We start from the raw sequence: 24,377 nt of genomic DNA, 5'->3' as shown, positions 1-24,377 counted from the left end.
GCCCGCTGAGGATCCCAGGCCCCCGCCTGAGGGCCTCCCTGCCGGCTGAGCATCCCAGGCCCCCCGCCTGAGGGCCTCCCTGCCCGCTGAGGATCTGCCTGCAATTTAACACCTGGAACAATCCACCAGGAAAACAGAGCCTGGGACAGCAGGGACTCTGGAGCAAGTCTGAGCTCTAAGTCCCAGGTGTATGAACACTTCAGAGTTTGTCTTTGTATAAAGTACTAATCCATCTAAAATTTGCCTGTCTGCCATAAAGGTATTACAGCATCCAACTCACAGGATCCCGATGAGGGCTAAGGAGATACTGTCTAAAATGCTTGTCTCACGGTAACTGGCCAGCAGCTGTCCGTCATCATCGTTAGCGGTCTTCTGATTTCATCTCTGGCAGACCGCAGGCCCGTGTGACATCGGGCACCAGGGAAGCTCGTCCCACTCTTCCCCTGAAAACCTCCATGTATGTTGGAGTTGCCTGAAATCCTCTTGCCATTATTTCTTTAAGTCTTCTGTTCCGATGAAAATGCAAATACCTCAGTCTGAGGGAATAAGTAAAAGTACACTCCTTACCTTTTGGTAGCATGGTGGTGGTGTTAAGTGCCATCGAGTCAATTCTGACTCATAGCGACCCTAGAGGGCAGAGTAGAACTGCCCCATAGGGTTTCCAAGGAGCAGCTGGTGGATTTGAACTGCTGACCTTTTGGTGAGCAGCCAAACTCTAACCACTGCACTACCGGGTCTCCGTAGCTGGGGCAAAGATGAGGTAACTCTGAGTTACGCTGAGGTAAACACAGATGAAACTCGGCTAACACTGACGTAACACTGGATTAAACTGGCTAATGATACTCAGGTAGTCCTGAGTAACCTTGGGGCAACACTGAGGTGTGATCAGCTTGAGGAAACCTTTTTATAGAGACTGAGTTTTGGGTACAGGACACAGTGTGTGAGGAGGTTGGTTCTGGGATCGGGAACATCAGTGAATGGCTGAAGAACAAAATTATGAACTTGACGAAGTATACACACTTCATGTATCCCCAGGGTTCCTTGCTTATTCTCTGTGGGCCCTTGAGCAGGTGACTTAACCTTTTCTCAGATTCCTCAGGGGTGAAATGGGCATAAGGATACCCCTACAGCATCTGGTTGTTTTGATGATGTGATGAGATAATACAATGAATGAATACTTGTGAAGGGTTAGTAATGGCTACTGGTTAGCGAAAACCATCCATATGCCTGGAAGGCTTTTCAGCATAAGTCACCTCTAAACTGCATCTTCTGAAATCTGTAAAGGGGGAGAAATTTATCTCCATTTTACAGGTGAGGACACTGGAGGCCAGAAAGGACCACAGTCCTTTATTTACCTTGGCGATTTCATCAACAAGATGTGAGATAAAGGGGCCTCTGATCCTTGGAGATGCAGGTCTGCCTCACTCCCCATCTCCCCATACATCTCTCTACAAGGCACAGGGCATTTGGCATTCAGAAGACATTTGGCTGCATTGCAGGACCTCGTTTCGCATGGCTTTGCTTGGGCTGTTAGAAGGAACAATGGTGGCTGGTGTGAGGCATATTGAGAGTCCAGGCCTCCCTAGGAATAATATCTAGAGGCATTGATCCTGGGGACGTGTGATGTGGCAGCATGGGGGCCCACCCCCAGCACACATCGGGGAAGAGGAGAGAGGAGGCAAGGGGAGGGCAGACAGTGACCGTGACCAAGTGGCAGGAGAAGCCATGCAGGTGCTAGGACGGGGCTGGTTTCAAGCGGGCAGCCTCCCTGGGCTCACTGAGACAGCCACCACAGGAGGAGAAGGAGCACTGGCCTTTAAGTGAAAAGAACTGGGTTCAACCCGAGCTTTCCATGAGACCTTGATCATTACTCAGCCTCTATTTGGAGAATCACCTTTCCCTTCTCTCTGCTGCCCAGCTCAGCCCAGGGCCTGAGGTCCCATCCGTGAGACTGGCCTTTTCCCATTGGCAGAGAAGAAATGTAGCCTTGTTTGGTAAGACCCCCTCCCCTGACCCATCTCAGCCCACTCTCCACAGGCTTCAAAGCAGACAAACATCTACCCTAGGGCAGGTGGGGATGGATACAAAATGGGGGCTGGATGCTCCTTTGGACCTAGGGTTTTGGATGATCTGCTTACTACCTGTTCTAACTAATCGGATGGATGGGTGGGTGGCTGGGTGGGTGGACGGATAAGAAAAACAAGCAGCTATGCTGACTGCTCCTATAGTTCACCCTGAAGGACGGTCCTCTGACCCTAAGGACAGCCACAGACCACACCCCTCCTCCCAAAGCACCAATAGCCCCTTCACCTAACCACCTTGTCTTGATGCTGTGGACTCTGGACCAAGAGTGGCCCAGACTCACTGGCTCCAGGGGGAAAAAATGAAAGGTTCCTACAAAAGAGACGTTTTTCTTCTGAAAACAATGGCTCTCTGGGCTCAATCGGCAGAGCAGCAGAAAGGGGTGTGGGTGGTCGGTGGGCCCTGCAGGAGGGCAGACGGGAGCACAACATACTTTCAGTTTTTGTTCCTCTGTCCAGGTGGGAAATTTTTGCCAGATTGCATTAAACCTAGCAACCGGAATCCCGGTGCCTTGCTGAATGTGTGTCTGACTGTTCCAGTCTCCAAAGAGTTTGTTGTATTGTTTATCAGCCTAAGAAACTCAGACAAGAGGGTCGATGATTCCTCAGGGAGAATTCAACCCTTGCAACAGAGTGGGCCCTAAATTCAAGGTTCCTGTGGGATGTTAAATTATTTTTCATCGTATTTATTTACGTTCTCTCCCTTTAGTCTACAGTCATGCTCGCTCTGTTCTTTCCCCTGAAGTTAAGTAAATTCTGTCTTTGTCTTCCTCAGTCCCCAGGTTTCACAAATTATTTCTTCTGGCCTCATCAGAGTTGTTCTGTGACACCTTGTCTTTATACCCACACCTCATTTACTGCTTTCTCATTCCCTCTGGTTCAGCGATATCAGGGTCTCCAGTAAGGGTCTAGATGCCACTAGCAGGGGATGGTGCTTTTATGAATCCATCTTCTATATTTACAATCCTAATTTGCTAAACCTATCTAAATGCAGGGCCTTGATTTAGCACAACTGCAATAAGCTGACTTTTCCATAGGTGGAACGTGATAGAAATTCGAAAGGCCCTCAACCAAAAGATCCACCCCCCTGCCCATCACTCTGCCAAGGAGTGTGACATGCTGCTATTAGAAATGCCACTATTAGACTTAATGCCATAGTGGATCTTCTGGTCCCAGACATACTTCTCCATGCCCCCTCCTATTTTGTAAAAGCAACCCTGTCTCCTCTAGAGGGTTACCGGAATAGTAACTTCTTTCTTTGCCTGCTGATCCAAAAGCATGAGAGTTCACAAATGATCAGGCAGCATACATATTCCCCTTAATGGAAGTGTTCCCCTCACCAACACCCACCCCTAGACGCCAGGTCCTCCAGACGTCCTGAACCTAGACTTGCAGAGACTGGAAACATACCTAGAGGCTCGCTGGGAGTAGTGTTGAGAGACGGCACTCCTATTTTTGCTACTTCGTTTCCGGACCTGTATATTCTACCTGTTGAGGATATAGCACCATAAAACGGGCATTGGTGTCCAGATTGGGGAAATAAATAAAGACCACCCAACTGAGGTTGTTATTACAGCAAGAGAGTCAGCCACCATCACGTGGCTTCTCAGAGACTCAAAGGCCAAGGAGTGTGAAAGATTTATAGTAAAAGAAGGGAGGGCTTCAGGTATGCTCTGATTGGAGGTTGTTGGCATGGAGAAGCTCGAGGCGGGCTAAGAAGAAATGGGGAATTTTACGTGATTGGTTTTGGGGAAATACTAGGTTTTCTCGAGTTGACCCTGCATTGGAAGTAGGGGCAAGAAATAGGGAAGCTGGTAGTTGCCGACCAAGCCCTGACTGTCCTGGGCCAGTTGTTGCGGAGGCTGTAGTTTGGCTTCCCAGGCTAGTTGTTGCACGGTTTGTGGTGTGGCTTCCTGGCCTGGCTGCTGCAGAGGCCGTGTCAGAGTTCTAATGCCATGTATAGTCTGACCAGTGTCTGTCTGTAAATCTCTCACCCCCTTTTGGTCACTCTCTCACTTTTGAGAGGCTGACCAATTCAGAGAAGGCTGAAGACCCCGATGTTCGCTGGTCTGGGTTATTCAGTTCTCTCCATAATCAATTGTATCACAAGATCTTCTTGACCCTCTGTTGTTGTATCATCATGTAAACATTTGGCAAACAAGTGGCTGTGCAGAAACATTTGACACTTTGGACAGAAGGTAACTGGCCAGCATCATGACCACTGTGACAAAAACAAGAAAATAAATAGTTTCTGCAAGATGCTTCAGAGCCAGGAACCCGAATTGCTCAACCCAGGCCAAGAGAAGACATCGCATCGGCCACAAGGATAAACTTTAGACAGCCAGGTAGCTTTTCCTTCAGATGATGCCTAGCCTGTTCTACCTTGCCTCTTTTATTTATCTATTTATTTTTCCTGCACAAACAAAGCTTTATTGAGCAAAAGTAGCTCGCAAGCGGAGACAAAGAGGGACGATGCAACGCTAGCCTTTGTCTCCCCGAACAAAGGATTGGCCAGGGCTTATAAAGCTTTTTAGGTGGGAGAAGACATCATCTTTATTCATGAAAGAGGCAGGGTTATGAAGATTAGGTGCCCGCACAGGAGGCAGTCCAAGATGGAACCCATAACAAAGGCTCCTGGGACTGGATGGCAGGACTTATTATGGGGTGCCGCGCCTGCGCAGTCCCCTATGGTGCCGGCTCGATTCCTGTCACAGGTCTGTCGGTCACCTTGCAGATGTCTGTGCATGCTCCAGGGACCAGATCGGCCAGTTCTTCTGAAAAGCATCTTATCAAAGAAGTACGTTGAGACCTGGTTGGGTTGTTCTTTCTTTATTGCATGTTCCAAGATACAGGTTTTGTGTCATTAGTTAAGCACATGTTTTTAGTTCCAGATTCTTTGCCTAGGGGCTCAGTCCCTTTTTCCCTTCCCTATCTCATTCCCACCTAAGAGATTTCATACTCATAATTCTTTATGAGGGTGTAGGGGCAGAGATCTCTTCTTCTGTAACTGCTTCAAGCTGACACTGGGTTGTTGGCCTGCCTAGCAGAGCAGAAATCTCTCCCTATCTGGTCTAAAGTTTTGTTGGGGCTATTGGACTCAGACCCGGGAATGGGCTGGAACCCTTGCATCATCATTAATTTGACTTGGAACTGCTGGAGTTGAGAAGACATAAACTTAACCAGCACTTTGAGCAAGGAGGGACCAAATAAAAGTGGTAGAAGGATAGTTATTGCAGGTCCTAAAAGGGGAAGGAATCAGGTTATGGAAGGTAAATATCCTTTGATTTGCTGCCAAATATTGTTACTCATTTGCGTGTGGGCTGTCCTTAGCCACTCAGCTTATTTAAGGATTCTCTGAGCTCCAAGTTCTACTTCCCAAGAAACATTAACGTACGTGCAGCAGGAAGTGTCTGCAACTGCGCAGGCACCTCCCTGTTCAGCCAGGAGGTAGTACAATGCAATTCAGTGGCCCATAACTACATTGGCCAACGAGTCCAGGGATCTCTTAAGGCTAACAGACTTTGTCCTGAATCGGTACCGACTACTTGGACAACACTGGATAGATTTTGGACTTGAGCGCTGGTGTAAGCCACACGCACTATTAATCCAGCAAGGGCTCCCATCAAGGCCGTGGTCTCTAAAGCCGTGAGTGTAATGGGTTCTTTGCCTGTTTTATTGCTCCAAATACAGCAGGAAGTATTAGCAATGGCACTAATACCACCATGACTAGCCAACAAGAAATCAAAGCCATGTGATTGTCCATCACTACTCACGTCAACAGGTTAGGATCGATCTCTAGTCCATCTACGGCAGAGATAGTACCATTCTAACTTGTGCCAGAGTTAGTGATAAGTTTCTCAGTCTTTTTGTATAATTCCTACTGCTGGGAACATTACTTTGTTTGCACAAGCAATGAATCAGGGATTCCTGTAGGTAGAGTGCCTGAATAATTGGCTTGGCCCTTGCATCTGCATTGAAATTTCCAGCCTTGGTGATTTATAGGATTAGGATCTCTGTGTACTGATGAATCTCAGAGTACTATTTCTAAAGTGCGTAAGGTGTTAGTCTGCGGCAAACATGTCATTCGTCCATGTCAGTACAAGTGGAAATGTCATCAGATAAAATTTCCTTTGCTCTCATTTGATGAGACTGGAATTTTGCAGAGGTTTTTTTATCATGGGATGTAGTGATGGATGATCTTCCATCAGCTGGTAAGATGGAGGGCAGTGTCTGTGTTTGCAATAATCTAAGCACGGTGTTAGAATGTCTATGTCCTGACCTAACAACTACACTAAGGAGGGAAGAAAAGAGAAAAAGGGTCATTGTGGGTGGATGACAACCAGGGGTCTACAGAAAATGAGGCTAAGAATGAAATTGTATAAAATGCTCCATTAAAACCAGAAAGACAGAAAGAGTGGGCGATAAAAAGAGACAAAGAATAAGGGCAACATATAAAAATGAGTGATAAGTATGGTAGATATTAATCCAGCTATATCAATAATCACTTTAAATCTAAGTAGTCTAAATACAGCAATTAAAAGACCTACTGTCCGAGTGGATTAAGGGAAAAACAAGACTCAACTACATGTTGTCTAAAGAAACCCACTCTACATAAAAAGACACTGGTAGATTAAAAGTAAGGGAATGGAGAAAGATATGCCATGTTCACACTAATCCAAAGAAAGCTGTAGTAACTACGTTAATTTCAGACAAAGCAGACGTCAGAGCAAAGTAGATTAGCAGGAGCATTACGTAACGATAAAGGGGAGGAGGCGGGAGATGTAGGGCCTCTGTTCTTTCTGCTCAATTTTTCTGCAAACCTAAAACTGCTCTAAAAATATAAAGTTTATTAATTTTTTCAGGAAGAAAGAAAAGAGGAATTCGGCAGAGGTCTTGGCCTGGCAGAACTAATGGCGAGCAGCCACCGAGAGCCCAATTTCAGTTCAGTCTCAGACTGGTTTTTGTAGACTTCTGCACCACTGTAGACGAGCGAGGCGCATTGCTTCTCTGGCAGAACGGTTCCGGGGGAGTTCTGGATGTGACTTCACGTATATGGCCACACAGCACTACAGACTGACCCAAATATTCTGTCATTGCAATTTGTTCCTACAAACCCTTTCGGTAGTGATTAGGAACGCTAAAATATTTGAGTTTGCCTCTTTGACTGCAATCTTCACACTTCACCAAATGGAAGTGTTTGTTGAATCGTTAAGTCAGACCACATCTACTGCCTCGTAGGCTGAAGCCGAATTGGGCTGGCAGTGGGAACACTGCAACGTCAGTCCCTTTGTCTCTAGGGTCCTTTAACTTCCAGTGGGCCCTCTCCTCCAGGAACCTTGCATCCTCAGGACTCCCTGCTGCCCCAGCCTCTCACTCGCTGGGGAGGTGCTGCCCTCAGTACACCGCCAGTGACTGCCTGGTCACATGTCATCTCCTGCAGTCTGCAAAACAGCCTCTGGGGCATGTCTTACTGCTAAGCCCATTTTTCAGGCATTACGTTCTTTCAGGGGGCCCTGGTGGCGCAGTGGTTAAGTGTTGGGCTGCAAACCAAAAGGTCAGCAGTTCAAATTCAGCAGCTGCTCCTTAGAAACCCTGCGGGGCAGTTCTACTCTGTCCTATAGGGTCACCATGAGTCGGAATCGACGCCGTTTTGTTCTTTCAGCATTTGTGCAGGGAGCAAGGGAAGGAAGCCTGAGCTTCTGCGTCTGTGCCTCCTACCGATGCTCTTAGCATGGCTGGTTAAAGTCCGTTAAGGGATGGACAGCTCAGAAAAAGAGAGGATGAGAACAGAATTGTGCATAAGTCCAGCCAGGGAAATATTTTTAGTTTTTTGTGGTTTTTTTTTGCTTTGAAACTGTTTGTCAGAGAGATTTTATTCATCCTTCAGTAAGAGCTTAGCCTTTGGACAACTAAAAAGCAGGCTATTTCACACAGTAGGTAGTAAACATAGGGCAATTCATCATCCCTGAAGGAAACACAGCAAAAATATAAAGAAAATTGAGGATAACTGAAGGAATGGTTAATGAATCCTCATTTGAGACTAATATCTTTGGAACTGTTCTCAGTAAATCCCTGGTAACCAGCTCTGTCTAGAGAAAGGAAGAGGAGGACGAAGACTGGGAAAGTTCTAGTGTATTAATTACTGATTCTAATAGATTATGGAGAACTTGGAATGGAAATCATGAGGCATGCGGCTTCTGTGTTATTTACAGATTGTTCTTACCATGTTAAGTAGGAAGGAAAGCAAACAATGTTGCAGGGATACTCCCCATATTCCCCAACCTCCAGGTACAGCAAACCCTTGTGAGGCAGATGCTGACAGTGCCCCTCCCGTATCCATGGACCTTTTGAGATTCTTGGCTGATTTCTAACTACCAGTGTCTGCATCTCTGTGCCTACAGCCTCTATTCCCTGCAACTGCAGAAAAGTGTGCTGCCTACTTATCTGGCAGACCAGAAGCAGCAAGGAATTGACACTCCCCACCCAAACCCAGACCCTCAACCAACAGCTCTCAGAAGTGGATATGTATAAATATCCTAGTTCCTTGCCCTTCGGGTAGAGTGATTCTGAGGTGTGTGTTCTGCATCATTTCCCACAGTTGTCCTGCAGGATTGAGCTCTATACCCACTGTGGTAGCTGGCTTGATGACACACCCTTCATTGACTATCTTCCCTTCCCTGTATCACTGTCACACTTTATACCAGTGTTTCCTGCACCTCCCAAATAAACTACCTGCCCATGAATCCTTGTCTAAGGGTCTGCTTCTAGGGCAACCAAACTAAGACTCCTTGAGTGTGGACTCTCCTGTAGGCAGCCCTGGTGTCCCAGTCATAAAGAGAATACTAGGGAGACAGATGCAGGGTGTAAGTCAGCATTCTATTTCTTGATGTTCAAATTACTTGGAAATTACCTCACCTAGATGTACTTTATTGCTTTTTTGGTGACGTTGAAGGAGCTGGAAGTTAGATGGAATACATGTTGGTGAGAAAAAGTTGTGAAGAAATCATTCTTGAACAAAGTAGAGTTCTGAAGAATGGTCTGGGTTGCCCATATGCAGGGATGATATTCAAATATTTAACAACTCAAACAGCATGAGCCTTGATCAATCACAGCAGACATTGACCAATGTTCTCCAAAGCCACCATACCCTCTGCCCATTAGGTCTCATACAGGGACCCCAGGCTGGCTTGAGAGGCTACTGGGTAGAGAATGGTTTACCTGGCTTTCTCCAGGAGGGCTCAGAGATTCTCTCTCAGAAAGAAAAAGAATGAGTAGAAGCATTCATTGACCATTTCAGAAGAGAGCTGGGGCTAAAGGTCCAGCAGGGGCCACATCTGTAGGGACTTTGTAAGCCCTGTACTCCAACATATTATTATTTATGTCTTCTCCTGACTATGAAGTAAAACCACAAACAGCACCTGTTTCCTTCTAGAGAATTGCCTCTTCTCCATTGTGGGTAGTCTGGGCAAGACCAAAAAGCAAAGTAGCCAAGGCATAGGTGGGTGTCTGACTCAAGATAAGCCAATCAGATTCTCTCTCTGGGGACTAAGACTCTGAAACAGAGTGGCAAAACGATGGGGTAGAAAGACTTACTTGTCTGACAGAGACTGGAGGAACCTCCAAGACTACGGTCCCTGGACACCCTGCTAACTCAGAACTGAAGCCATTCCCAAAGTCCACCTTTCAGCCAAAGATTAGACAGGCATATAAAACAAACAATAACACATGTGAGAACGTGCTTCTAAGTTCAATCAAATAAAGGAGACCAAATGGGCATCACCTGCCCAAAAGCAAGACAAGAAGGCAGGAAGAGACAGGAACTGAACAAATGCGCACAGGGAACCCAGGGTGGAAAAGGGGAACGTGCCATCACGTTGTGGGGCTTGCAACCAATGTCACAAAACAATATGTGTATGAAATTTTGAATGAGAAATTAACTTGAGCTGTAAACTTTCACCTAAAGCACAATAAAATTAAAGAAAAAAAAAAAAAGAATGGGGGAGAAAGCCCTTGGAGTTCATGTTTGCAGTGAGGGTCCTAATTTTTTCTTGCAGTGAGGGTTCTGTAAAGTATAGTCACACGCTTCCTGCTTCCCAGACACCCAGAGTTGCCTGGTTCCTGCCCATGTCCTTGCCCTTCCTACTGAGTCTGTGAGCCTTGATACCCTTCTAGTACTTCCCCTTTCTTGCTTAACTTTGCCAGAGTTGGTTAGTTTTGCTTGCAACCAAAGAACCATCACAAATGCAAGGCATATTTATCTTCAGCCATCTTTATGGGGAGATGACCCCCTAGGGAGAGAGTATATGGCAGCAACTACTGAAAATAGAAAAGGAACCAGCCCCTGGACCCTCAGCAAGAAAGAGGAAGACGACATGGGAAGTTGGTGGGGGCCTGTGGAATGTTGTGTACATCATTTGAGAAAGGTCAGCTTTATCACCGTCATTGCTCAGTTACCCATGAAGCCGGATTTCCATCCCTAGCTTCTCCATTGCCCCATAGATTGACTGGCTTATGAATCAAACACTTCTCACAAGCAAAGCCCCAGTGGGCAGATACTGGGAAAAGGACAAAGGCTCAGGTCAGTCTCAGTTAACTTCTTAGCAGTTCTCCGAAGGCAGGGAGCAGGTTGGCATTGAAATTATGGACTAAAATGAGGTCTAGCTGGAATATGTAGACTTCACTTATGCTGCTATTCACATTTGTTGTTGTTCTTAAGTGCTGTCAAGTTGGTTCTGACTCATAGCGACCCTACGGACAACAGAACGGAACACTCCTGTCCTGCACCATCCTCACAATCCTTATTATGTTTGAGTCCATTGTTGCAGCTGCTGTGTCAGTCATCCCATTGAGGGTCTTCCCCTTTTTCACTGACCCTCTACTTTACCAGACACGATGTCTTTCTCCAGGGACTGATCCTTCCTGATAGCATGTCCAAAGTATGTGCGAAGTAGTCTCACCATCCTTGCTTCTAAGGAGCATTCTGGTTGTACTTTTTCCAGGACAGATTTGTTCGCATTTAGTAGGAAACAATTATATATGTATGTCTCTGTACATTTCATGGGAACCATATTGGGAACTGGGTGGATTTTTTCTTTTCTTTTTTTAATGCTTATTTTCAGTAAGAAAATGGAGATCCCTGAGACTATGGCCCCCAGACACCCTGCTAACTCAGAAATGAAGCCACTCCTGAAGTCTACCTTTCAGCCAAAGATTAGACAGGCCTATAAAACAAACAATGACACATGTGAGGTATGAGCTTCTTGGTTCAGTCAAGAATACAGGACCAAATTTGCAACACCTGCCGAAAGACAACGAGGAGAAGGCGGGAAGGGACAGGGAGCCTGGATGAACACACGTGGGGAACCGAGGGTGGAAAGGGAAAGGGGAGAGTGCTGGCGCAATGTGGGGATTGCAACCAACGTCACAAAACAGTTTCTGTATAAATGTTTGAAAGAAAAACTAATTTGCACTATAAACTTTCACCAAAAGCACAATAAAATAAAATAAGAAAATTGGGAAATAAATTTTCTCTCACAAGTGCAACCAGTCCTTTGCCAGTGTTGGGTAGAACACATTCATATCAAACCCTCCTGAGAAGAGAGGCTGTCTGAGCACCCTGCCATCTGATCCTCCCACACAGCTTGCCCTAGAAGCCATGTCTTTTGTAGAGTTTAGCTCGGGCAAAAAGATCATTGACAAAGTCTGTGTCTATGTCCACAGGGGTGACTGTGGTTTTGATCCCTGACTTAAAGGCTGAAAGACCACCTGAAATGAAACACAGTGGTTTAGATCCAAATATTAATGCTCAGCAGAAATAAGATACGAGCATTTCCAAGGTGTCAGCCCTCCAGGCAGATCTTCTAAAGCAGGCAGTCCCAGATCTTCCATCCCCCTTTTCCCCTCTCCTCCTTGAAAACCTATACTACTCCAAGAATCAATGGAAGAATTTCAAATTTGTTTCTCTCTTCTTTTAAGACTTTGATTTTCTTTCTACAAAAGTCAGATTTGCTTCTTATATAGTCCAGACCTGGCAGAACTGGATTCTCAGCAAATATTCAGTCTGAGAATGTTTGTAACATTCTCTGTTCATTTAATAATTCACTCATTTGTCCCCTCACTCATTCATTCACTCAATAAATGTTTTCTAAACACCTACCACGTGCCAGGATTTGAGCCACACTGAGGATGGGATGCACAATGGTACCCAATATATTGGGTACATTTCTTTGCATTCTTAGTTATTAAACATATAATTGTGCTGTGCTCTGATGGCTAAAGAAAAAGACCCCTGGTCCTAATCTCTGCCCTCAAGGACCTTGAAAAAGAAAATAGAAACTGTTCTAAATTAAGGCCCTTGAAGCGCAGAGGGAGAGAAGTTAAAACATATGCATCACGAGTCCATAGGAGGTAGACTCAATAGGAATTGGTGTTGGTTGTCTAGGAAGAGAGAAGGAGCCAGAAAAGCCTAAGAAAATGATCTGGTTTTCTGGCTGGGATGACTGGATCTATTATGGTGCCTCCACAGACACGGAAAGTGCAAAAACACAACACATTGTAGAGAAACAGAGTGAGTTAATTCAGTCTGGGAAGTGCTAAACTTGAGGGGTCTGTGGTCAGCCAGGGAGAGATCTCCTCATGGAGGACATATCGTGGCACCTGAAGCCCCAGTGGCATTGAGAGTGCTCACAGGATAAAAATTTGTTCAGACAATTCACAAAGTGATTAATAGTTTCTTGTAGCTGAAAAAAGCCTATCAGAGGAAGGCAAAACATACTGTTTCAAACTATCTCATCAACTCTTAAGGCATCCTTCATCGTTCAATGACCAAGGAGAGATGCACCAAGAACCTCAGCATCTTGCAGAAGCAGAGATAGAAGTCAGGGAAGGAAGACCACGGAACGCAACTCAGTCATTCAGAGAGCACTAACACAGCCTTTCAACAGCTTCTCCCAGACCCACTGCCCACCCAGGGAGGCCCAGGACACACCTGGACTTCGGGGCTCACTCACTGCTCATTTAAACAAAGCACGAAAAATAAGACCTACCTTTGACATGTTGAGCCACATTCCACGTGGGGAGTTTTTTCTGGATTGCCTTAATTCTGTCTGTTAGAATCCCAACACCCTGAAAAAGGTGCTCTTTGCTGTCCCAGGCACCAACGGGGTCATGAATTTTCTTATCAAGCTAGAAAATTCAGATAGTAATGTCAGCAGCTGGATGAGGCAACACGTTTTTCTGATGTGCCTTATTTCCCCTCCTTGTGTTCATTTTCACAGATACTGTCTTCAGCCTCTTTCCTTGATCCGCAGAGTCAAGTCTGCTATCCTTCCCTCCACAGAGAAGAGAGTCAGAGAAACAAAGGTTTGGGAGAAGTGAAGATGGCACAGTTTTAGTTAATCATTCATATATATATATATATATTTACCTTTATTTATTTTTTATTTATCTATATATATGAATATGAAAAATGAGCCCTGATGACACATTGGTGAAGCACTCAGCTGCTAATCGGAAGGTTGCAATTCGAACCCACCCAGCAGCTCTGCAGGAGAAAGAGCTGACGATCTGTTTCCATAAAGACTACAGCTAAGAAAACCCTATAGGACAGTTCTACTCTGTTACATGGGGTCACTACAAGTTGGAGTTGACTCCATGGCACCCAACAACAACAACAACACATATACGAAAAAGATGTTTATAAACAAATAACTAGCACACAAAGACATCCACGTATTTGCCATCAAAAATATCCAGCTAATTGAGGTAAAAAATTTCTTTCTAACTGGGAAGTCTAGAAATCTGGGTTTCTACAGACAATTTAAAATAGAGCCTGGAAGCAAATATACAAATTATTTGGATGCCCTTCCATTTGCCTAAAGAAACAATTGGTTCAAGTAGAGCTTACTTATACAGTGTTTTGATCCACATGGATGCCATCAACTACTCCATCAACCCCATGAGGACTCCATTAATAATAGTACCATATATAAGATATTCTCAATGTAGCTACATTAGATATTATTTATTTCAGAATTATAGATATGAGACTCACAAAAGACTTTTTCAAAGCTATCCAAAACTGAAAAACTTTGAATAAGATACCAACGATGTGTCACAGAAATCCGGGAACAGTGCTGCTGGAGCATCTATAGCCAGGCCCCACGGTGTTTGGGGGCCTGGAAACACTGCAAATGGCTTTCTACTTTGAGTTGAGCTTCTGCAAAGAAGGATGAAGTAGGGTCGACTTAAAGTCTCTAGCTAAGTACCTGCATCAAGCCCAATTTCAGTCCACTGTGGTCCCAGCCATTCTGCAGGATGGCTCCACCATGGCTGTCTCTGGAGATGGTGGCTGCAATGAGAGCTGGGTCCACGCAGTGCCTTTGCCCGACCTCTTTGATTATAACCTGCTAAGGCGTTGTGGCCCTCAAATCCATCTCAGCAAACATCTCAGAACCACGGATCCCTGAAGTCAATAAAAACAAAACAAAACTCTTTACTCCAGAAGATAATCTTTTTCCAAAGTGCAAGTTAGCCACAGCCCCTGACCATTGCCCAGGGGTTGGGGCAACCATTTTAAGACATTCTTTTCATCTCTGACTACAGAAACCCAGACAGGTTCAGAACCCCAGATGGGTGCCTCTTTTCTCTCTTTCTTCTCTTTTCTGCCACATTGATGCACTGGGAAAACTCTTGGCCTAGCTGTCAACCAAGGTTTAGTCTGGCTTTTCCACTGTGTAGCTCTGTGCCCTTGGGATTCTCTCCACCTTTCTGAGTCTCAGTGTTCTGATATGCAAATTGAGGGCATGGGATTAGATGTGACTTCTGTGGCTGCTTCCGGCTCTGATACTACGAAAGTGATAACATCATAAAGAAGACTTTAGAACAGGATTGCAAAAGAGAAGAAATACAAACAGCAAGTTTTAAGTGTCCTTAAAAAGCTCATTCTGTAACATTACGTAAAAATAACGACAAACAAAAAACCAAGCTGAGATATAACATTTTATTTAATCAATAATCTCAATCCATAGAAATAAATAGATCTGGACAAGGATTGGAAAGAATGGGAAAAATTAAAAGATGTGGTTTTTTTATGTCAGCCAGGTTTCTGTTTTATCCTAATGTTTAATTTTTATATCATTCTTATAATAATAATTATGCCTTTAAAAAGAAACTCCTTTCAAAAAAGACCAGATTTGCTGGCCTAGGGGAGACTGGAGAAACCTCGAGAGTATGGCCCCCAGACACCCTTTTGGGTCAGTGGTGAGGTTACCTCCAGGGTTCACTGTTCGGCCTGGGAGTGGACAGCCCTGTAAGACCAAATGAGACTAACGAGGTGCAGGGGTCCAGTGACAAGGGCCAGAAGGCAGAAGGGGACAGGGAAGCTGGTGATGGGGAACACAAGGTTGAGTGGGGATGTTGTTGATGTGTTGTGAGATTGTTGGCCGTTGTTATGGGGCAGCATTTGGAGTGGCTGTTGGATGAGAAACTGTTTTGTTCTGTGGGCCTTCATCTTGAGTGAGAGTAGCAGCACGGTTGGAGGAGCGTGGTCAACGTCGCTGAGCTGTGTATGTAGAAATTTTTGAGGCGGTGTATCTTTGGCTATCTGTATTTTCACCAAAAAAAAGGAAGGTTGAGAGTTTGGAGGGTTGATATGTTGTGGGGTTGTTAGCCAATGTTGTGGGACAACGTGTGTGCTACTGTTGCATGAGAAACTATTTGTTCTGTGGGCCTTCACCTGAAGTACAATAAAATATATATATAAAAAAGAAAAAGAAACTCCTTTCTAAGAGAGAATCTGGAAACGATGAAAGAGGGAAAGTCAAGCCTTTGCTTTAATTTTCACTTACCACAGTTAATCAAGCTGTCTGTATCACAGGAAGCACCAGAGGCGTCCATGGTCATGATGTCCCCATAGCACCCGTGGTACAAACGACGATGCGTGAGGGTTCTTCATGTGAGTAAAAGGGTATGAGCCCCTGGAAGTACCTAGAGGTAGAATGGTAATTCACATGAAGCCTGTGAGAAACTATTGCTTGCGTTGCTATTGTAAACATCACTAAACCAAAAACGAAGGCCATAGACTGGTTGCTCCCAAAGTCTCTTTTTGCCAATCTTGGCTTATCAGACAAAACAGAACAGATGATTCCCCCTCCCACTCTACTTCCACTGTCAAAACATAACAAGACAAAACAAACAACAAAAAAGAGCACTTAATTCTAAAACACTGTGCAAAGTATTAGGAAAATCAATTATTATAGGTTTCAAACATATTTGTTGCAATCTTGATCAGAGAAAAAATTGCCATAAGTTTTAAGCAGGAATCTTGAGAGAAATTTTAAGACATCTTCCTGGATTAGTTGTTTGCCTGAAATGTGGAGCCTTCTGCTCTTTGTTCCCCATTCCAATGTCACATGATCCCATACCAATGTGTTACATGATCTCATACCACCATATCACATGATCTTGATGGGTGAACTTGGCTCCTTGCTCCAATTCCACTTCTGACAAAAAGGTGCAAGATCTCCTACCTACTCTAGGAGATCAATACAAAGCCAGGTAGTAGCAATATGGATGCTAGTTTCCCGAACTTTCTGAGGGGACAGGAAACAAGGACTGGGCTAGGTATGAAAATTTCTTCAGGGATGGAGTATCTTTCTTCATGCTTATGTCCAAAAGAAGAGGTGAAGCACATTGTGCAGCCCCAGAAACAGGAAATGAACAGGTGCTCCTGAAATGGTCACAGCACATTTCCTACAGGGCAGGAAGGAAGTGTGGCATGGATCCTCCCACAAGTATGAGAAATTTCTAAGACTGCAGACAATCCTTCCACATATCCACCAAGTGAAGAGAGGTGTGAGGAAGCCTGAGCAGGAGACAGGGAAGACAGCAGCACTGAGTCAAACAATTTTGTAGGCTCCCTGACAATGAATAAATCACAACTCCTAGGAGAACATCCCTTCATGAAGCTGATCTCTGCACTGCTCACTACATCCACTTCTGTCCTGCCTGTCTTCCTGCCTGAAAGAACAGACTGCCTTTAAGTGACCTGCAGCCTTTCATTCTGGGGAAGAGGGGTGGTGATATTCTGAGTCAATAAATGATTCCTACCTGGACTATTAGGAAAATGACTCATGGAGGGCCTGTTCCTCCACCACCATCAACAGTCTAGGCCACTGTTTAATAAGAGATCTCACATGGGTCCAACTCCTCTGAGGTGGCCTTTGGAACACATAGGCTATCACCAGTGACAGTGTCAACATCACATTGACATGGAGCTCATGGCCCACCCCAGTGCAGGGTGAGTGGGTCTCCTTATGTGAGGCTTCCGGGCTAAATGTGATGAGAAGGTTCAAGAAAGGGAGAGGAGGTGGAGGAAAAATGGCAAGTTAGGTAAAAATATGGAGGCTGAAGCTGTCCCTGGATCTCCTGGAGAATAAGAGTGATAATAAGATATTTGACGTACTATTGAATGGGAATAATATTTTATTTTTCTCCCTGTTTTCTAACATCGGGGCTTCGCGTCCTCCTAGGTATGAGGGTCTCGTGTCCAGGCCATCTGCAACTTAAACAATTGGTTTTCAAACAAATGTGAATTGTTCTCCTTTGCTCAAATTGTGAGAAGACAAATTATATTTATTTAATACCCACCATAGTCAGGTTGGAGCCCTGGTTGCACAGTGGTTAAGAGCTACAGCTACTAACCAAAAAAGTCAACAGTTTGAATCCACCAGTCACTCCTTGGAAGCCCTATGGGGCGGCTCTACTCTGCCCTCTTGGGTCGCTATAAGTCAGAATCAACTGGACGGCAACCAGTTATAGTCAGGTTCCTATGGACACCATCTCATTCAATCCTCTAGCAATCCCATGAAGTAAGTATTATTTCTCATTTTAGAGATGAAGAAACTGAGACTCAGAAAAGTTAAGCAACTTGTCAAAGGTGGCACAGTTAGGACATGGCAGAGTCAGGATTTGAACCTAGGTCTGGAAGATTCTAAAATCTCTGCTCTTCTGTTGAATCAGAGGTTCCAGCACTATAGACTGATAAGCCCTGGGGGGCAGTTATTTCAGCAGGTCCAAATCAATTTGCAAGCAGAGTGTTGTCTGTGGCCTGAATAGATTATGACATTAGCAGGTATTTACTGTTGCCTTTCAAGTGTTTGTAGGTACCATTGCAATTTCTAAAGTACAAATTAATAAGAGTTGACTGAATCCACAGTGCCTTTGTGTCATTTTATATTTTCTCCACCAGTAATAATTGTAGTTAACATATACTGAGCTTACACAGTAGTTAAGGGGCATGGCCTACATCTGAACACAGGTTTGTTGAACTCTAAAGTCTAAGGCTTAATTACTACACTCTACTGACCCAGAAAACGGTTAAGTGTGAGTACTATCATACAAGGATCTTAGAAATTTTTTGACACTTAAATTTACTGAATGATCTTCTGTCTCTTCCCAGGGTGCCAAGAGTGACTATGCATGTGAGTTGTATTGATGTTGCCAGAAGGGGCTTAGGGGACTTTGGCACTGGTCAAAATCTCCATCTGTCCCCCAAGCCTCCAAAATAAATTATAATCTGTGTGAAAACACACGACTTATTCATTGCAGATACCTTTTTTCAACAACATAAATGGCATCTATACACATGGACTTTGCTGGATGGAATAGACAGGAATGAAATTGACTACATCTGTGGAAAGACATGATGCAGAAGCTCATCGTCATTCAGAACAAGGCCAGGGGCCAACCATGAAACAGACCATCAATTGCTCATATAGAAGTTCAAGTTGAAGCTGAAGAAAATTAAAATGCATCCAGGAGAGCCAAAGTATGCCCTTGAGATTATCCCATCTGAGTTTAGAGTCCGTCTCAAGAAAAGACTTAACACATTGAACACTAATGCCGAATACCAGACGAGTTGTGGAATGACATCAAGGACATCATAGATGAAGAAAGCAAAAGGTCATTAAAAAGACAGAAAGAAAGAAAAGACCAAAATGGATGTCAGAAGAGACTCTGGAACTTGCTCTTGAACTTGGAGTAGCTAAAGCGAACGGAAGAAATGATGAAGTAAAAGAGCTGAACAGAAGATTTCAAAGGGCTGCTCGAGAAACAAAGTAAAGTATTGTAATGAAATGTGTAAAGACCTGGAGTTAGAAAACCAAAAGGGAAGAACATGCTTGGCATTTCTCAAGCTGAAAGAACTGAAGAAAGAATTCCAGCCTCGAGTTGCAATATTGAGGGATTCTATGGGTGAAAAATTGAACGATGCAGGAAGTATCAAAAGAAGATGGAAGGAATACACACTCACTTTACCAAAAAGAATTGGTCGATGTTCAACTATTTTCAACTGGGCCAATAAGTAACATCATGATAAACAGAGAAAATATTGAAGTTGTCAAGGATTTCATTTTACTTAATCTGTAATCAAAACCCATGGAAGCAGCAGTCAAAAAATCAAAAGATGTATTGCATTGGGCAAATTCGCTGCAAAAGACCTCTTTAAAATGTTAAAAAACAAAGATGTCACCTTGAAGACTAAGGTGCGCCTGACCCAAACCATGGTGTTTTCAATTGCGTCATATGCATGAGAAAGCTGGACAATGAATAAGGAAGACTGAAGAAGAATTGACGCTTTTGAATTGTGGTGTTGGCGAAGAATACTGAATATACCATGGACTGCCAAAAGAACGAACAAATCTGTCTTGGAAGAAGTACAGAATGCTCCTTAGAAGCAAGAATGGCGAGACTTCGTCTCACATACTTTGGACATGTTATCAGGAGGGATAAGTCCCTGGAGAAGGATATCATGCTTGGTAAAATAGAGGGTCATCGAAAAAGAGGAAGATCCTCGACAGGATGGTTTGACATAGTGGCTGCAACAATGGGCTCTTAGCATAACAATGATTGTGAGGATGGCGCAGGACCAAGCCGTGTTTCATTCTGTTGTGCCTAGGGTCTCTGTGAGTGGGAACCGACTTGACAGCACCTAACGACAACATGCAAGTCATCCTACGTCTTAGGCTGGCTTTGAAAGTGACGTTTTCCTCTTTATTTTGCAGTTGGCAAGTAGTGGAAGATCTTTCTCATGTGTTTGCCCCTATGCCATTTTCATATCGACAAGGACGATATAGAAAGAGATTTCGTTTGCTTGTGTGATTGTGTGCTTGCTTCCTTGCTGGTCTCAGCCATAGTTCCGAGTCAGGCAGGGTGTGTCGTGGCAGGTATGAGTATTGCCAATGAAAGGTTTTAACTATACACATGTAAAGAGTCGCCCCAATCCAAAAAGAATAGAAAGCAGGGACTCAAACAGATACTTGTACACCAGTGTTCATAGCAGCATTATTCACAATACCCAAAAGGTGGAAACAACCCAAGGGTCCATCAACAGACGAATGGACAAACAAAATGTGGTATATCTGTACAATGGAATGTTGTCGTTAGGTCCAATTGAGTTGGTTCCCACTCATAGCAACCGTATGTACAACAGAACGAAACACTGCCTGGTCCTGTTCCATTCTCACAATCATTGCTATGTTTGAGCCCATTGTTGCAGCCACTGTGTCAATCCATCTTGTTGAAGGTCTTCCTCTTTTTCGCTGACCTTCTACTTTACCAAGCATGATGTCCTTTTGCAGGGACTGGTCCCTCCTGATAACATGTCCAAAATCTCGCCATTCTTGCTTCTAAGGAGCATTCTGACTGTACTTCTTCTAAGGCAGATCTGTTCATTTTCCCGGCAGTCCATGGTATACTCAGTATTCTTGGCCAACACCATAACTCAAAGGCATCAATTCTTCTTCTGTCTTCGTTATTCATTATCCAGCATTCACCTCAAGGTGAATGGACTATTATTCAGCCCTACAAAGGAATGAAGTCCTGACACGTTACAACATGCATGAACGTTGAAAACAGTATGCTAAGTGGAATAAGCTAGTCACAAAAGGACAAATATTATAATTCCACTGATATCTCAACCAAAAACTAAACAAACCCATTGCCGTTGAGTCGATTCAGACTCATAGCGACCCTATAGGACTCATAGCGACCTATAGGACTGAGTAGAACTGCCTGTAGGGTTTGCAAGGCTGTACATCTTTACGGAAGCAGAATGCCACATCTTTCTCCTGTGGAGGGATGGTGGGTTTAAACCGCCAACCTCTCAGTTAGCAACCAAGCTCTTAACCACTGGACCACCAGGGCTCCTTGTATCTAGAATAGGCAAATTCATAGAGACTGACAGTAGATTAGAGGTTACCAGGGTCTGGGGGAAGGGAGAATGAGCATCTGTTTGGGGTGATGAAAAATTTTTGGAAATAGCGATGATTGTTATACAACATTGTGAACATAATTCATGCCCCTGAACTGTACACTTAAAAATGGTTAAAGTGGCAAATTTCATGTTATATGTATCTTACCACAATAAAAATTTTTAAAAAGGATAGCCTTAAATTTCCCCCAAAATAATGTCAATGGCTGACAAATATACTGAGTCAAAAAAGTCGGGATTATTTTTATCGTAATTGTCGGGAGATTCTCTGGTCTCCGGTTGCTGTTGCTCATTGGTTTCGTGGCCTGAGTGAATCACCGTGGTGCCAGGGGGTCTGTCAGGCGATGTTTGGGTCTGAGCCCAGAGTCAACAGCCTCTGGCAATTCGGGACAATGTTCCAACTTTTCCTTTTGATGCCACTCTTCTTTTGTGTGTGTGTGTGTGTGTGTGTGTGTTTTAGATGAAAGTTTACAGAGCAAAGTAGTTTCTCATCCAAAAATTTATATAGAAAGTGTTTCATGACATTGGTTGTAATCCCTGCAATGTGTCAGCATTCTCCCCCTTTCCCTCGGGTCCCCCATGTCCGTTCGTCCAGTTTTCCTGTCCTTCCTGCCTCTTGGCTTTGCTTTTGGGCAAGAGTTGCCCATTTGGTCTCCTGTACTTGATTAATCTAAGAAGCACGTTCCTCACGTGTGTTGTGGTGGGTTTTATAGGCCTGTCTAGCCTCTCTACTTCTTAGCTCCCAGGTCCTGCTCGCCTTTGGGTTAATCTGCTAACAGAGTTTCGTTAATGCGTAAAGTCATTTCATTCTCAGGTAAAATCTAAGTTTTTAACCAGGATTTGCAATTCTTTAAGTCTGGTTTTCTCAAAGTGAGAAAGGAGTCGGTCTTCCAGGGGAGACACAGGATGGAGATGAAACGCTTCTTTAAGGGGTCATGATTTTTATATTAAAACAGATAAAAATTTTATTTTTTCACATACAAAAATTTATACATACATTGTTACGTGACCCTAATTGCCCTCCCCATACTGTGACAGCACACTCCTCCTTTCCACCCCTGATTCTCCATGTCCGTTCAACCAGCTCCTGACCCTCTCTGCCTTCCCGTCTCACCTCCAAACAGAAGTTGCCCATCAAACACACAAAAATTTTAAATCCACACTTTTATTATAAAGGAGAATGTGAAATCTGCATGAATGTTTAAGATAGCACATGAGGTTCCAAGGGATCACTTTTTCTCCTCCGGACACCTAGAGTGGTCTCGGCCATTGGGAGAGCTTAGACAGAGACATGTAAGTATCGCCCTAGTGAGGAGCGGAGCTTAATGATGACGAAAACTGAGGCACTGTGCATACCCCAGGAAATAGACTTTGGTGGGGGTTCCTTGAGGGACCTCTCGAATCACACCACAGAAAGAGCTGTCCTTGTGCCCTGAGCAAAGCCTAGGTCAGCGGCCCTGGAACTCCAGGAGTCCAGCATCTCCCGCTCCCAGCACCAGCACATGGTCGGAAAGACTGGGCTGCCTCCCTCATGTTGCCATTTGTGACTCCCGGTTGCAGCTCTTCTTTCTCAGGAAGAATGACCGTGGGCAACTCATTTAACCTCTGTATGTGAGCCTTAGTTTTCCTCATCTGTAAAATGGAGATGATAATAGTACCCATGGCTTTGTTTTGAAAATAAAAATAAATTATATACGTAAAAACATGTTATAAACTGCAATGCTTCATTCAGATGCCAGTTATTATGACGATGAAGGGTGCGCTCAGGTGCTGATGGTTTAGCTTCTTGTTGATTTATTCGTTTGTTTATTTATTTACCCATGTTGCTGTAAGGAAAATAATAAAGAGCTGACTTATAGGACAGAAAGTAGGAAGCTAAATATAAGCCTCACTTTAGCTCGGAAAGAAATATGGCAAGCAGGACAAGCAAGGGCTATTGCTGAAATTCTGTAGCCGCCTGAGGGGACTGGAGAAATGACAGTATCAGAAAGACCCACATGAATCCCTCCAGCCCAAGCGTCTGTTGTATATCTTAGTTATTGTTATTAGCTGCCATGGAGTTGGCCCCTCACTCATGGCGACCCCATGCACAATGGGAATGGACTGTTGTGAACTATAGGGTCTTCACTGGTCGATTTTCTAAAGTAGATCACCAGGTTTTTCTTCCTAGTCTGTCTTAATCTGAAAGCTCCGCTGAAATCTGTTCAGTATCACAACAACACACAAGACTGTGCTTGAGGTGCATTGGCTGAGAATCGAACCTGGGTCTTCTTCGCGGAAGGAGAGAATTCTACCACTGAACCATCAATGGGTATGGAATGAAGGAACTTCCCAAGAATGCATGGCAGAGGCACTTTGGTGCCCGTGGCTGCTGGGAAGGCAGAAGGAGAGCCCTGCCACAAAATTTTATTAGAAAGTTCAATTTAACCCCAGGATACTTCAATGCCACACTTCAACTGCTGAGTCCTTTTCTCATTTTTGGTTGTAATCTTCTATACAACAGGTAAAATGCCATATCCTGCTACAGAAATCACTGACTTAGTTGCATCACCGGTCTTCCAGTGTCAAACATTTCACCAAAATTTTAGAAAATGGCCAATGTACTCATAACAATGTGCTAAGTATCATTAGACATCAGGGAAATACAAACTGAAACCACAATGAGATACCATTTTATACCCTTTCAATAGGGTTGTCTTAGTTATCTCATGCTGCTACAACAGAAATACCACAAGTGGATGGCTTTAACAAAGAGAAATGTATTCTCCCACAGTCTAGAAGGCTAGAAGTCTGAATCCAGGGTGCCAGCTCCAGGGGAAGGCTTTCTCCCTCTGTCAGTTCTGGGGGAAAGTCCTTGTCATCAGTCTTCCCCTGGTCAAGGAGCTTCGCAGCACAGGGACCACGGGTCCAAAGGACATGCTATTCTCTCGGCTCTTGTTTCTTGGTAGTATGAGGTTCCCCTGTCTCTCTATCCATTTCTCTCTTTTATGTCTCCAGAGAGACTGGTTTAAGACACAACTTAATCC

The 24,377-nt window shown here is 44.2% G+C and overlaps 1 protein-coding gene across 1 annotated transcript; it reads right to left on the bottom strand.

Moving 5' to 3' along the window:
- Window positions 1–11,727: 11,727 nt before the first annotated feature.
- Window positions 11,728–16,071, bottom strand: LYG2 (lysozyme g2; the record flags this gene model as incomplete). Its single annotated transcript, XM_004369318.1, is given in 5 exon segments — window positions 11,728–11,846; window positions 13,127–13,265; window positions 14,348–14,544; window positions 15,929–16,020; window positions 16,022–16,071. Coding segments are annotated over 5 exon segments (597 nt in total), but the record flags the coding sequence as incomplete, so codon positions are not given.
- Window positions 16,072–24,377: the final 8,306 nt, after the last annotated feature.

The sequence above is a fragment of the Trichechus manatus genome, unplaced genomic scaffold, assembly GCF_000243295.1.
Source record: "Trichechus manatus latirostris isolate Lorelei unplaced genomic scaffold, TriManLat1.0 scaffold00004, whole genome shotgun sequence".
In the NCBI taxonomy this organism is placed as follows: domain Eukaryota; kingdom Metazoa; phylum Chordata; class Mammalia; order Sirenia; family Trichechidae; genus Trichechus; species Trichechus manatus.
The sequence above is the reverse complement of the archived record's forward strand: the minus strand, read 5'-3'. Positions and strand labels throughout refer to the sequence as shown.